Raw genomic sequence first — 15,993 nt, 5'->3', positions numbered from 1 at the left:
ATGAACTAGTCATGGAACTCTAACATTAATTCTTTTATATCTATTACAATAATATTGATTTCAAAAAATAAATTGTGTAGGCTACACAACTCACACATACGCACATAAATTCACACATATACATGCACACATGCATAAATATAGTTTTATAGATATATTTTGTTATGTCTAATAAAAATTAATTACAGATTTATATATAATCAGTTATGGTTATATACATCTGATTTTATATTATGATAATCCATTAAAACAGAAAACAATATATCCTTTAAAAAAAATAATAAGTTTTTAAAACTACAGTTTTTAATAAAAAAAAAAAGATAAGATGAAACATGGTAATGTGACATCATTCACATCATCATGTGACTTATCATTCAAGATAAGTTATTAGTTAATATTAACTTATCCTTAAAATACATGTAAGAATCTGACAGTCTTGATAGCTGAAATTTTAGTTAGGGTTAACATGCTAATGTAATCCTATAAATTAACAGTCATTAATATCATTTCATTTCCAACTTTTATACATGCAAAGCTATTTTTTCTGTACTGTTTTATATTCATCATATAAGCTCAAAGCTAGTGTGTCATAATGCAGTGAAAACATATGGAAATTTCCAACCCTGAATAAGTTTCAAACTAAGAACCCAGGTTTACAATTTTATAAAAATAAAAGATTTATAATAATAGATTTCGTATATTTTTTTAATTAAATGTTAATGTTTATAATTGTATTAAATTTTGATTTCTAAAACAAGGTATTTTTTCAGACTGGGAAATCAGGACAAAATGTTGGTAATAATTCAGCTTCACATGATGATAATGGCGTGGACTCTACTGCAAATACATTACCGTGTACAATTAGTCTCTCTACACCAATTCCCACTGTGACTATTCAAGAGTCTTCACCAACACACCCAGAACCACTTACACTAGGTGTTCCAGGATCACCACCTCCTCATAAGGAAAAACCATCAAACCGGGGAAAATTCCTTAAAGAATTTGATAAACCTACGTCATTGGATTTACCAGTACCTCCGCCTGTGATAACCGTTACGTGTAGTATGAGTGAAGCCGAATCAGATTCTGAATCGCCAGCAAACAAATCTGGTGTTGGTAACTCTGGTGGGATGTGTTATCTTAGTCCATTCTCTATGTGTTCACGTGCAGACAGGACTGCTTCTGAATCTAATTTAAGCTCATCTGGTTATAGCTCGATGGCTAGTCCGGGTCCATCTCGTTGCGGATCTAATAACCCTTTGTGCCCACCGGATTCTGAATCTGATCACCATCAACCTACCAGACGACCTTCTCCTCTTATTAGGACACCTGGAAATGATGATGGAGGAAGATCTGGGGGATGCCATCATCGTGGTAGATCTGATTCAGAAACACTGTCTGATGACCCACAATTAGAATCTAATGATGAAGGCTTTGGAACTGATCATTTAGAAGAAAAAATAGAAGATGGAATTTTAAAAAGTGCAAAGGAGTTAGAAGTTTTTATTGGTTCTGAACTGTTAGATTCTGGTCAGACTCTGTTAGGTTCACCTTCCCCTCCTTCTCAGCAGACCTATATAAGACATTGTGGTAGTGTTGAGTCCGATTTAGAAAACTGTAAAAATTTACTAGTACCGTTACATAATGTGAAACATTGTGCCAGTGTTGAGGCAGGTTTAGATTGTTATCGTTTAATGGTTCCAACTAATGATAAAGTGAGACAATGTGGTAGTGTTGGTGACAGTTTAGACAATTCAAGACATTATAAAGTAACTCTTCAGTTGCCTTCCATAGTTGTTGATCCAGATCCAGGTGGAAACGATATACACTGCAGCCCGGTTAGTTCGAGAAGTGAAAGTCCGCTCAGTGACAAAACTGCTGGATTGGGGCGATTTTCACCCATGTTTTATGGTAAATTAACTGATTCTGATGGTCTTTATGACTGTGCTAGTTCAGATTGCTGTAAAATAGTACCTTCTAGTCGTAGGTCGTCCGGTAGAAGAAAAGAAAGAAGAAGAAGTAAATCACCAAAAAATGTTACTAAAGATAGTATAACACAAGTGTTATTAGACGTACCAAGTAAAGCACAAGTAGAACAGTCTCGTCATAACACACGCAACAAACCTAGCCCAAAACGCAGAGCCCGCACACAACAGCAACCGCCCATTTCATCTACAACCTCTTCTTCATCAGAGAGTCTCAATTCCATCAGGTATGTCCGAATTAAAACTTTTCTTAAATATAAGATGTAATTAAATATCTATCACTCATCGATATCATCTACCTTGTGTATCATTATTGAGTCCTACAATGGAAAATTTATATTGAAATTAAATTTTTCAATACATTTTTAAAATTGTTTTACTTAAAGTTGTCCAAAGCTGCATAACTGGCTTTAAAGAATTCTAATTCCTGGGGACTAACTTATTTAGGCCTACTGTATCCAAAATAATTTTTCTTAACTCCTGTAAAATTACAGTTTGAATCACTGTTGAGTAAAACAACCTTTAATTCTTCTATCCTTTCAGCTCATTAAATCTCTCTATTGTTTGGTGGCTTGAAAATAAACTATTTCACCTATATATCATATAAAGAAAACATTACACTTGATAAAGAGTAATCAAAACCAGAAAACTGAAAAAAAGACACTAAAACACCATTCCTACCAGTCACCAGAAAAAAAGATAAAATGACACATCAAATCTACCAGCTATTCAAATGTTATATTGAATTGCATTACAATTCTGCATTTATCCTAAACTTCTTACAAAACACTAAATTCATGAGTGTGTATTGCATTTTTATTGTTATCATATAACCATCCACTATTTTTTTTTTTTTTTTTGGTTTTTTTTAAATATTTCAATTCCAACAAGTGAATAACCAGATTTCCATTTTCCAGGAGATGGTATTTGTCATTAACTGAGGACAGGTAAAGTATTAATATTTATTCTGGATTTGAAAGTTTGTATGGATGATATACATGTTAAAATATATTATCTGAATAAATTTTAATCATAAATGTAAATTAATATATTTGAATAATATGAACCATTTGAATAATACTGTACAGGTGATATTAACATAGAGATAAATTTTAGATGTTGAAATTGACTTGTATTCGCAAATAATTATCTTATTATAACTTTCTATCTCTGGTAAGAACTATCTATCCCAATATATGCCGATGTGTGTGAAGATGATGCATTATAGAAAAATAGCCATTTCAATGAGTAAACAGAAAATATATTTCACATTCTGCAGAAAATATATTAGATAATAAAGCAGAATGATTTCTATGATTTCTTGCATATAAGTAAACGTAAATTTGTCCCATCACAAAACACTCACCATTATTTTACACCAAGTTAAAATCTATGTTAACAGTTGGAAATTTTTTCAAAATATAATGGTAATTTTTATTTGCCTTTCTAGCTATGGTCCTTATCCTTGCTAACAAAGTTAATTCCCTGTATTATTTTTTTGTATTTTTAAAAATGAGGCGTATTTATAGACTACTTTTTGTTTAGTTTTTTTTGTTTTTTTGTTATGTTTACATTACTAGAAATGATATTATGTGTATTTTAATTCTCTTTTGGTTTGTAGATCAAATGCTAATTTCTCCCTTATGTCTTGTAATGGAAGAAATTAGTTACAAATGCTGTCAGAATCTTCAACACTGGTTCAGGGAACATTGTTAATTGATTGTAATGTAAGTGTTAACTTTTACTTTTATAGGACATCAAGATATATTGTTATTGAAATTCATTTTCTATAACCTCTCATATTCTTGTCTTCATATTCAAATATCTGTTTTAGGTATAGCAATCAATAACATCATTTTAATGCTTTTATTTTTTCTTAGTTATTTGTGTGTATTACATTTTTATTGTTATCATATAGTAATTTTAATTGGTTGATGTAAACAGGGATATGACACTGTGCCTGTCATCAACAGAAAAAAGTCCTGATAGATTAAGTTGGCAGGGGTTACCTGATACAACATGGAGTAAAGATAATAAAAACATCCCTTCAAATGAAGCTTCAGGAGAAGATACTGGAGAGGTATGTATCGTAAAATATTTTATTTAGTCACAATTTACTTATTGTACTCTTTTGATTATAATGTGATACTGTTTCAGAGAAACAAAATTTGATTTTTTTTCAGGGGCAGAAGTTCTCTTTTAGTTTTTCATATTGTTTTGTGATCCTCTAAAATTTTCTAAATCCCCTAATTGTATGATTTAATTTGATTTGATGATAATGATTCCATTTTGCATTACTATCGAAACAATATTATTATTGAGACACCATTATTATTTATGTTACTACTGAAACAAAAAGTTTATCATATGTAATTGAGATATGATGTTTGATTGCTTCAAGAATGTAACAAAAATTTTATAAAAAAGTGTTATTACTGGAAAAGTTTTATTTAGCCAGAATTAAAATGGGGAACAGGCTAGTGATGTTATTAACAATATTATTATTGAGACACCATTATTATTTATGTTACTACTGAAACAAAAAGTTTATCATATGTAATTGAGATATGATGTTTGATTGCTTCAAGAATGTAACAAAAATTTTATAAAAAAGTGTTATTACTGGAAAAGTTTTATTTAGCCAGAATTAAAATGGGGAACAGGCTAGTGATGTTATTAAAATAATTTGAAAAATTAATCACTTAAAAAAAAGTAATTTGTGGACCTACAAATGGAAATTTATCGAAGCATTATTTTATAAATAGTGGGAAGTGATATTTGAAAATATTATCACAGATTTGAATCAGTTATACATAGTAAATTTTTAATAATTTTTAACAAATTTAAAAAATATATCAAACATTAATTCGACTCTGTAATTTATGAGGTATGTCACCAATCAAGGACACAGTGAGACTATAAATTTATTTAGTCTAGCATATTAAATGCAAATAATTGAAGGAAATTACATCAATCTGAAATTTAAACTTTTATTAACAATATACCTAACCAAATTATGTTAAAAAATATTTTTAAAAACTTACTTCAAAATTTTTTCAGTTATCTTTTAAATGATTTTTATTGACTGATGATTCTGCACTATTATCTGAAAGAGTGAGTATGATTTGAATTGTACCTCTTCATCTAGTATGTTTTTCTTGTGTATTTTTAAATGTTTATGTATTTCATAATGTTCGTGAATGTGAAGATTGTGTATGTGTGGAATATCAAGGTTTTTATTATTATTAGTAATTTATCATTTTTATTTGTGAGATAGGTGGTAATTGTCAACTATACATATTGCTGAGGAGGCCTTTTGTATGTTTATTGTATTTCTGTTTAAAACTGCACCCTATTTGAATAGTTTAGAAAATTTGCTAAGAATACCACATATCAGTGAACATTTCCTAATCATTTCATAGATGCAAATCGTTTATTCACAAACATTGACGACAACCTTGATATTTCAAACATATACAAAAAAGGACCATATCTTAACATATTTAAATATTATAAAATATATAAAATTCAAAAATGCACAAGTAAAATGCACTAAATAAGTCACAATTCAAATCCAACACACTTTTCGACCACATTCTTAATATTTGTCTATTTAATTAATAAATTCCCAGTAGTGCCAGCAAGGTAACAACAGCAGCACCAGTCACTGAGGACAGTCAAAAAAAAAATCACTGAAAATATTTTGAAGTAAGTTTTTTATAAACATTTTATGATATACTTTTTACTAATGTCATCACAACCATTGCATAGTGAGGCGTTTTTATTGTAAAGTAATATTTACCTGCGACTTTAGATCTTTATATAGTAAAATAATCTTCTGAAGTCAATAGCAAATTTAATTATTAATGTCTTCTGCAAGCCCATTTAAATTACTAAAATTATTTTTAAGACTTTTTTGTAATTATGACAGATATAAAATAGGTGTTTTTCTATGCCTCCCAAGCTTTAAATAGAAATGACTAAATCAAAGTGCCACTGATGCAGCTGCCTTAAGACAACTTACTAATTTATTAAATATTATTAATATCAAGACTAATGGAATTTACTTATTTTCTCAGTGTCCAGTTTTGGTTTGTGGTTGAAACATGGAGTCTGATATTTCAGCTGTTATTAAAAAGGTGCAGTTACTTATACATATATAAACATTGTATTTTTTTATATTGGGATTGGATAACTTTCTGTTAATAAATGTCGCTTTCCTACTTAATTGTTCAGTACTCTATTAATAAATGTAGTAAACATATCAGTAAGTATTTAGTATTTTAATATCCTCAAATCTGAGTAGTATTTTGGGTGTACTTGTAGAAAATATTATTGTAAAAGCAAATTCAGATCAATCCTTAATAATATCAGACCTTACTCACTTTTCAGTCTTGAAATACTATGATTCCTCTTCCAGACATCCAGCTCTAATGAATGCATAATAAAGTTTTCTTACTTTGTAAAGCAGTAATCTACTCTGCAGAGCAGTATATTGCTCTAATTAAAAACATAAAAAATATGTAACAACTTAATGTTTATGTAGATCTGCATTCTAATTTGTATGGCATTACACAATAAAATTTACTGCCAAAATTTAATAACTTTTCAATAATAAAATATTTTCCATTTACTTTGTAAAAAATTAACCTAAAAATTTCAAATCTAATGCTCATGAAAAAAGTTTTAAACTTGTAACACAATCCTTCCATTTATTCAGTAGGTACGAATACCCAACAGCTTTAATATATCCATTACCACAAAGAACACTTAAAACATGCATTACCAAGGAACATAAGTTTTATTTGTTTTTCATTATTATTCCTTAACACATAATTATAACACAGTAATACATAGTCTCGTATAAATCTGAGGTTCATAATACTTTTACAGAAAAGCTCAAGAAAGCTGGTTGAGAACTAACATTCATGGAAGTTATAAAACTTAACTTCTAACTGAACAAAAAAATGTTTAAATTATTTGAAAAAAGTCTTTTGATTTTTATGTATGTTGACAGGTATTTTTTTTTTTTATAAATCTACTCATTCTTTAACTAAAAATAAAATTAAAAAAAATATTAATAAAATAAACTCTAAAGTAGAATAATGAAACCATCTTGAAAACTCATTAAAAGTTAAAAATAATACAATTTAGATTCTTCTTCAACCTTTTTACTTTTAGGAGGCAGTATCCAATAAAAAAATAATAATTAAAAAAAATTATTACTCTTAATTTATTATTATTTCAAAAAGTTGAAATTTAGAAAAGAATTGAAAAATTATTATTTTTTTTTACTTTTTAATTGGTCTTTAATTTTTGTTATAATATTTTACTGTATTTAAAATTAGCTTGTCCCTACTATTACAAGGAATTATTCAAAAAGAAGGAGCAGATTTTAAATGTTTATTTCTAATGAAAAACAGCAGATAGAGACACATATGATACATTACTGAATAGAGTAAACATCAAAGTTTTAAGTATTCCATTCAATGCCTACAGCAGTGCTGTGATTTATTTACGAGAAAATGACGACGCCACAGGAAAAGTCATTTTGTATGCTGCAGTATACAAGGAGTGAATCCATTGTTTCAGTGCTGCTTGAATTTCATTGTAAATTCAATAAAGAGCCACCTCGTCATGAACAGATTTACAATTGGTACAAGAAATTCATAAAAGATGGTTGCATATGCAAAGGGAAAAGCAGTGGTCCCCTTGCACATCAGATGAAAATGTTAAGAATAGCCAAGTTGCTTTTGAACGTAGCCCTAGGAAATCCACAAGCAGTGGGAGCAGGGAACTTGCAATTATGCAACCAACGATATAGCCTGTGCTTAAAAAATGTCTGCATCTGAAGCTGTATAAGTTGCAGTTACTTCAGGCATTGCATCCTTGGGATCATGAAAAAGACACAACTCACACAATTCCAGGATGTTGAATTGGAAGAGGTGGGCAACATGATCTTGTTCATCTTAAATGGCCTCCAAGGACACCAGATCTTATCCCTTGTGATTTTTATCTGTGGGAGGTACATAAAAGACAGAACCACCTATGTATGTACCACCTATGCCTGCTACTCTTCAAGATCTGTGAAATCAAATTGTTACTGCAGTGAATTCAATAACCAGGAAACAGATAATTTATGTGTGGCAAGAGATAGATTACCGATTCGACATTTGTCGCATAACAAATGGTGCTCATGTTAAATGCATAAAATAAAACTTTGAACTTTCCTCTATTCATTGATGTATCATTTGTGTGTCTATTTATTGCCATTCATTAGAAATAAATATTTAAAATCTGCTCCTTATTTTGAATAACTCTATATTATTCCAATACCTCAGTTTTTATTTGAGACCAGTTTTAAAGATGTATGTTTACAGTAATATTTCATTTAAATTTTAAAATATATTAAACAGTTATCTAATCTAACAATTAAATTGTTCCAGTTCATATAAAGCATATTTAGAACTTTAATCTTAACAAAACTTTGTTTGGTGTATATTATTTATTTCCCATTTCTGTAAATTGTGAATTCAATAACTTTATCTCTTTTTTTATGGATTTTTATCTGACAAACTTTCTTCCATAGTACAAGACAAAAAAGAAAAGTTCTTTATCAACTTCAATCAATCTTTATTAACAATGCAATTTTCATCGCTATAGATGTTGTTTCAGTTTAAAATTCAGTTAAAATACTGCATTTTTAATATTTTTTATAGTATAATATATGCATTTTAGACCTGAAACAATCTATTTGCCACACAAGAAGGTGTGAGGTAGACATAAGCTCCTCCACCATTCCAGAACATATAAATATAACAGTAAGCAGTAGTGACTAATGTTTAGGAAGAGATTTCTATTAGCCTACCCTAATCCTGTTTTTCACCTCATCCATCGACCACTCTGAAAAGCAGAACTGATTAAATTATGTTAGCCCTGGTTTGCTTGTTAGACTCTGTTGCTAATTCAAAAATATAATTTATTTCTTGAAAAACACCATTTTTTTGTTTATTTATCTTCAGCAATTTTTCCCATTGCCTTATCATTTTTCCTGTTTTCCCTGCTGTACCTCTGTTTTTAAGTCATCCATAAATTATTTTCAGGTACAGTTTCTTATAAGGATACATGAAGTAAGAATTTATCCACAACCAACATTTCAACCTTTTAGAACACAAAAAACATATTTTTTTTAATAAAATTAATCATTTTTAAACCGAAGTGTAACTCAACAAATGTATAAAATATTGTACTAGGAGAAGAAAAAAAAGGAAATGATAATTTTACAAAATAAGAAAGGAAAAACGTAAAAACCATTTTTTTTACATTCCAATTTTATCATAAAAGTGTTTGAAATAGATAAAAGATTTTATTTAATATACTAAATTTTTACATTTCAATCATCAGAAACTGTCTCATAATCATAAGAGAAAATATAACGTTCAGATTTATTATTATGCATAGATATCCTTCGTATGGTTAGATATGTATATTATGGTGATAAATTTTCATATATATTATGGATGTGATCATCAATAGCATAAGATGTTAATATTTGACTAATGGTACACTAGAACTCAGAGTTCAGTAAACTTCAAGAATGCCAACATCGTTTCAACCTGTAACAATAAAATTCAAGTTACACATGTTCAGAATATTAAATAACAAGCTTTTACGAATATTTTTTCTTGACCACCTAAACTTTCCTCTTTTTATCCCTCTACTTCTTCCCACCTTTTTCTTCGTCTTTTTTTCTTCGCTTCAAAATAGAATAGAGAAAATGAAGCGTTATAAAATAATTAATTTAAAATATTTTAGTGTTATTATTTTTAATGTTTTTTCTATAAGACATTTTATTTAATAAAAAATAATGAAAACAGAATGTTTACACATAATCAATTGTCTATTGTGGGTACATATGTGGTTTTTTTTATCTCCTGTTTTTTCCAGTTTTTCCTTGGATAGGTGGATGGATTTATAGGATTTTAACAACCAGATAACATTCCTAACTTCAACCTATTAGATATGATATATATGGGAAGTTTTGATTAGTGAAAATATGGCACATATAACCAGGATTATAAATTGGAATCTCTGAATGAAAGAGCAGATCAAAAAAAAAAAAAAAGAAATATGTTGTTTGATTATGTTTCTTTATTTTTATTTTGTTATAATGGATTTTCATCAAGTAACAGCTTTACCCATCATTATTTAAAAAAGCAGATGTTGCCGTTCTCTCAGAAGCAGAGTTTACATATAAGTTATTTTAGTATATAAGCTATCATAATAATTTCAGTTCTAAGTCAAATCACTATTAAGGTAAACAACTAAATAGACTTATAATACGCTGATATTATTCATCCATAGAAATAGAATTTTGCAACTGAGATGAATTTACAGAGTGAATTAATTTAACTGATACAGAATTTATTGATCATTGACCTCAAAACATCAAAAAATACAAAATGAAGAGGGTCACTTTTTGGTCAGCAGTGATCCCTCATTATATTCTACAACTGTGATAGTAAAAATATTGCCAATAAACTGTATCACACCAATAGTTGCCTAAAATATATTTATTAAGTTGCTTATGATTAAGCATTATCTATACTTTTTCAGTGATATATTTGTATTTTTTTATAAATTTTTGTAGTTTTTGAATATGTAGTGTCCCTGCTTTTGTTTAGTTATTTTCTAGTTTTTCATTTATTATTTTTGATTGTTATTTTATTATTTGTTTCCATTTAGACGTATGATATTGGTAGTTAATGTGTGTATGTTTTTTTATTGTTATTTCAAATTTAGATAATTGAGCTATATTTTTTATTGTTTCCTCATAATGTATTTTCTTCACCTTATTTACTTTTTGTTACCATACCACAAATGTATATAAAGAAAAATAAATAAAATGACTGACTTAATTATTTTCTGAAAAAACTGATGAAATTTGTATTTCACATAAGATACTTAAATTTTCTTTATCTTTTGTTTTTAATGAAATTAGGTAAAATGTAATTGATAATCACAAGATCTTACAATGACTATCCACCTATTTGCTTCTGCCTCTTTTTTGGGGATTATTAAGTAAATAATTGTTGTTGGGATGTGAAAGAAAATTTTGTATATATTTTCTTGATCTATCAATAATCATTGATGAGATGTATTTTATATATAGTTGTTAATTCATAGTGTCCATATACGGGTATATATAGTTGAACTACAATTAGCATAGGTCATTCCTTACATGTTTTAAAGAATACATAAAATTATCTTCATGCCTCAACAAGTGAATGTACACAACACATGTAACAAACAAACTATATAAAGATAGAAATTTTAAAATGTTACTTATAAAATAAGACAAAATTTTTAGAACAGGATGAAATATATAATTATACTTGCCTGCAGATTAGAGCGAGTAATGTTAAAATCTCTGACTGTGCAATATTACAGCATACATGAGTGTTTGAATAATTCAAATTTATGATTAAATTTTATTTAAATGTATGATTCAAATTTAATAAAACCAATGATGGGAGTATTGCAAGGGTATAAAAATGAAATTGCATTATCTTTTTATTATTATTATTGTATTTATTGATCCAAATTCAACCAATTAATTGTGTCTTAATAGATTATTAAGGAGAAAACCTGTTATATAAAAATATAAAATCCTTATTAAAAATTACAATACCTTATAATAATAGTATTGAATTTTTTTTTTAGGATGGTCGCAGTGAAATGCTTGCAAAATCTTCATTAAGTGGTTTAAAGGTTACAGGTTCAGATGATCCAACTAAAGGCCAAAGAAAGATCAGCCGAATTAGAACTATTGGCCATCAAATAAGGTATTCACGTACACATATCTGTTTCATTATGGGATAATATAAATATCATCTTTTCGTTTATTACATGCAGTTATGTTTTATAAATATAATATTATTTATGTTTATATATATTTATTATATATATATATATATATATATATATATATATATAAAATAAATACATATTATTATAATATATTATATATATATATATATATATATAAAACAACCTATACTGTAAAATTATGTTTTACCATATTTATCTGGCACTATCCATAGCTTAATTTTTATTCTGTTGAACAGCTTAATGAAACAGTTTAAAAAATGTTCAATTCCAGTTTGAGGGGTAATTTGCACCACAAAGACAGTAATCAAATCCTATAAAGGCTTCACAGAAATACAGGAATCATATTTTTTTTAAAACTACCATACAAATATTACATTGTATTAACCAAAAAAAAGTATTACTAATGATATTAACGGAGCAAACACTTGAATGTGTGTGTATATGTGTGTGTGTGTGTGTACATGACTGAATATGAAAGTATGCAATTGTCTAGTTTCCCATTTTTGTTACAGGTTCCTCAGAAGATTAGAACAGAGTTTAAAACAGAGAGAGATGGAACAGTCATCAGTGACCACACCACTGTTAGTACAAACAGGATCTAATCCATGTATGCGTAGATCTCATAGTGGAGGAAGATTAGCGAGACTCACCCGGCATCGAGCAACAGTCAGTGATGAACCATTGTTACCGCCAGAAGAAAGAAGCTGGAGGAGAGTTACCATCACTGGGAATGGACATACTGATTAGTATGCTCAAATTAATAATATTCTTGCCCTCCTTCTTCTTCTTCTCCTCCTCCATATGATACATTTTAATCACTAATTAAGTAAAGACAACTTTCATTGTTTTATATAATGTTCCAGGTACTTTCACATTTTATTTATTCACATTCTAATTATAAAAGTGGTACAAAAAAAACAATAACAATGAAAATTATAACTTTAGCAAAAATGATAAAATAATGCTGTGCATAAAGAAGCTTACCTACATGTTATATATAAGTATTTTTATAGGTATAATAACTTCTTGAAATTTAGATAATATTGTCATAGTTTTTTCAATAATACCAATAAGGATTTTATATCTCTGTTAATGATTTTCTCTAGCTTTTTTTGTTATATGTTACAATAATAATTTACTCAAATGGTTGCAGTTAGTAATTTCAGTCATACACAGGTCAAGAATATAAAAACGTTTAAAAATTGCTTACATTTTCCCTTCATTTTACTTCTGTACTGAGTAACTCCATGCAAAATGCTCCATTTTATAAAAATTAATACAAATGATGATAAAAATTTATGGTAAACCAAACTCAAATTAAAAACAAATGTTAACGAAAGCAGTTAGATCTATTATTAATATAACGTGACTAATTAATTATATTATAATATAACGTCTATTAATTGCTTGTTTATGAAAAAATCCTCAATATTAAATTAAATTAACTGTTTGATATTAAAAATACATAAAATTTTATCTCATTATCATATGCACAATGATTAAATGTTTTGCAAATACTTCTCTAGATTTTTTTGCAAATCAAATTCTATAGCAATCAGAAAACATAGAAAAATTCAACATAACAATTTGTAGTCTTATTAGAACGTCTCATTTGAATGTATTACTCAAATAATATTTACTAAGTTAAATGAAATAAAATTAACAAATTTGACATGATCACCATACTTTTCCCTTTAATATACCTATTCTATCTATATTTGCTGAAAATGTAGTAGTTTCTTATGAATATTCCAAAAGTCTCCAGATATCTCATGCAGCTTTCTGGATTTGAGGCCTGTTGGCAGCCACATCCCTTGTTCGTGATATGTGAGTGAGGTATAATCTCAATAGTCTTGAACAGACTCAGGCTGGTCATACCTGTGACATGTGGTTAATTAAAATCCAACCAGAAAAAAATACTGGTATCCATGATCTAGTATTCAAATCTGAATAAAAGCAACTACCTTTATTAGGATTAATTAACAAACTGACTAGAATGCAACATTAAATAAAAATTTTTTATTTTATTTTATCCCTAATTTATGACAGAATTGTTTAACACAGATATTTCCCTTGTAATATAATTACAGAAATCTTTGAAATCAACTTCAATAAAAATAGGAGGCTCATTTGACCCATATGAATTTAGAAAATTTTTTTATGTTTAAATAATCAGAATAAATTACTACAATTGGTTGTAGTGATTTACTTTTATTTTATAACTTCCTCTGATGGTCCCACTGAAAGTTTTCTCAGTGAACTTATATGGAAAATTTTTTAAACTAAAACTTAATTTGATAAATAATTTTTCATAAACATTTTGATAATATTTTTTCATTCTTTTATTGTTAATTCTTAACTTAGAAATATTGTTCATAATATTTCATAATGGTACACATTTTGACATTATTCTGATTAATATCATTACTTTTTCATGAAAATTCAAGAAAATTAGTCAAAAACTTAAAACAATGTATAATCTTTCATTCCAGAGTTAGCAGATTTTGTCATTTCTCTGCATTCCTTTTCTTATTTTTATAAAAACTGTTTAATAAAATAACACATAATCTCACTTTCTAAAGAGTCTTTATCTCATGAACATTAGTTGTTTTTTTATATTGTTCCTCTACAGTCTTTCTCAAATTTTTATATGGACTCTGGGTTTCACATATTTGTATTTCTTGTGACTGGCTTTTTTTAAATGAGAGCTACATTTTTGCAGCCTCTCCAAAATTCAATTAAAACCAAGTTTAAAAACCGTACTCATATTAAAAAATACTTCTTTTTTAATTTTCCTCTTTAAATTTTAACTTTTTAATGTTGAAATTCATATTTATTAGTAAGTTGTTGGTAGTTGTCTGTTTTTAATTAGGCATCAACTTATTCTAAATTTAAAGAAATAATTAAAAACTACTATTTTTTATTTATAGTATTTTGAACTTAGTTTAGTATTATTTTTATATATATATATATATATATATATATATTTTTTTAAATTATTATTCTTATATATATATATCTGAATTTTAAAAACCCTAAAATAATTATATACCTAACAAAACTATTTTATAGTTAACTATAATTAATCTGTTGAAATTAAGTCACCATCATTTCTTAAAGAAAATGCATAATAGTCGCTATCTTCATAACAGCATAAAAGTTATATATTTATTTATTTATCTATCATCATATGTCACATGCACATTATTTCACAATATATCTTAAAATAGGCGAAAAAAAAGAATTAGATAAAGAATTATAAAAACTACTCAAATTATAAAAAGAATAATAAAGGATTATTATTGTTCAGGTCAGACAGACAGTAAATACTAAAATTATAAACACACATTAAGTTCTAAAACATATTCAATTGCAGTGTATATTGGCATCAAGAAGTCATCAGAAGTCTCCTCTATAGGCCCTGTTTGGGCAATCCATGACTATGTGGTGGACGGTTTGCTTATCGGCTCCACAATCACATGGAGACGGCACCTTATCCTATTTGTGAAGTGAGTTTGCTCACCTTCCATGGTTAGTATGGATTCTATTTATTGACGTCCATTCTCTGCGAGGCTGTTTGAAGGCAGGAGGTTTCTCCCTTATACAGCGAAGTTTCCAGCATTGAGGTGACAGGTCTCTGTTCAGTTTCATTCTCAGGAACCTGTCAAATTGAACCCCAATGCAGCCAGCTTCTTGGTAGATCTTATAGGTGGTCTCCTAGATCACAGTCTATCTTTATTTAGAACGGCTATATCTTGGTGTATGGGGAGTCGAGGATTGACCTGTAAAGGTATGTACTTTCAAAGGAGAGCTAAAAGGAAATCAGGAGGGGGTATGTTACTCAATATAGCTAGCCATACAGTGTTCCCCTGATAATCCACATGGTGTTATTTAGTTGTACGTCAACCTTTTGTGTATGTATACTTTTGAGCCAGACTGGAGAACTGTATTCTGCAGTCAAGTAGACCAGCTCAAGCGCTAAAGCGCATAAGGTTTCAGTGGAAGAACTTCAAGTTTTTCCACATATTTTATAGATATTATTTCTAGTTTGCAGCTTCGCAGCAATATTTCCCAGATGTCTCTTGTAGGACATTGTTTGGTCTAGAGTAACATCAAA

The 15,993-nt window shown here is 28.1% G+C and overlaps 1 protein-coding gene across 1 annotated transcript in view; it reads left to right on the top strand.

The window, feature by feature from the left end:
* The window catches only part of LOC142326585 (uncharacterized), a 354,985-nt gene extending 342,362 nt beyond the window's left edge, over positions 1 to 12,623 (top strand). Inside the window, exons 23-26 of the mRNA XM_075369170.1 lie at positions 771 to 2,212; positions 3,930 to 4,065; positions 11,709 to 11,830; positions 12,389 to 12,623. Coding sequence (XP_075225285.1) covers positions 771 to 2,212; positions 3,930 to 4,065; positions 11,709 to 11,830; positions 12,389 to 12,623 — 1,935 coding nt within the window. The remainder of the gene's footprint in view (positions 1 to 770; positions 2,213 to 3,929; positions 4,066 to 11,708; positions 11,831 to 12,388) is intronic.
* The last annotated feature ends 3,370 nt before the right edge of the window (positions 12,624 to 15,993 follow it).

Source organism: Lycorma delicatula, chromosome 6, assembly GCF_047948215.1.
Source record: "Lycorma delicatula isolate Av1 chromosome 6, ASM4794821v1, whole genome shotgun sequence".
NCBI classification, from domain to species: domain Eukaryota; kingdom Metazoa; phylum Arthropoda; class Insecta; order Hemiptera; family Fulgoridae; genus Lycorma; species Lycorma delicatula.
The sequence above is the reverse complement of the archived record's forward strand: the minus strand, read 5'-3'. Positions and strand labels throughout refer to the sequence as shown.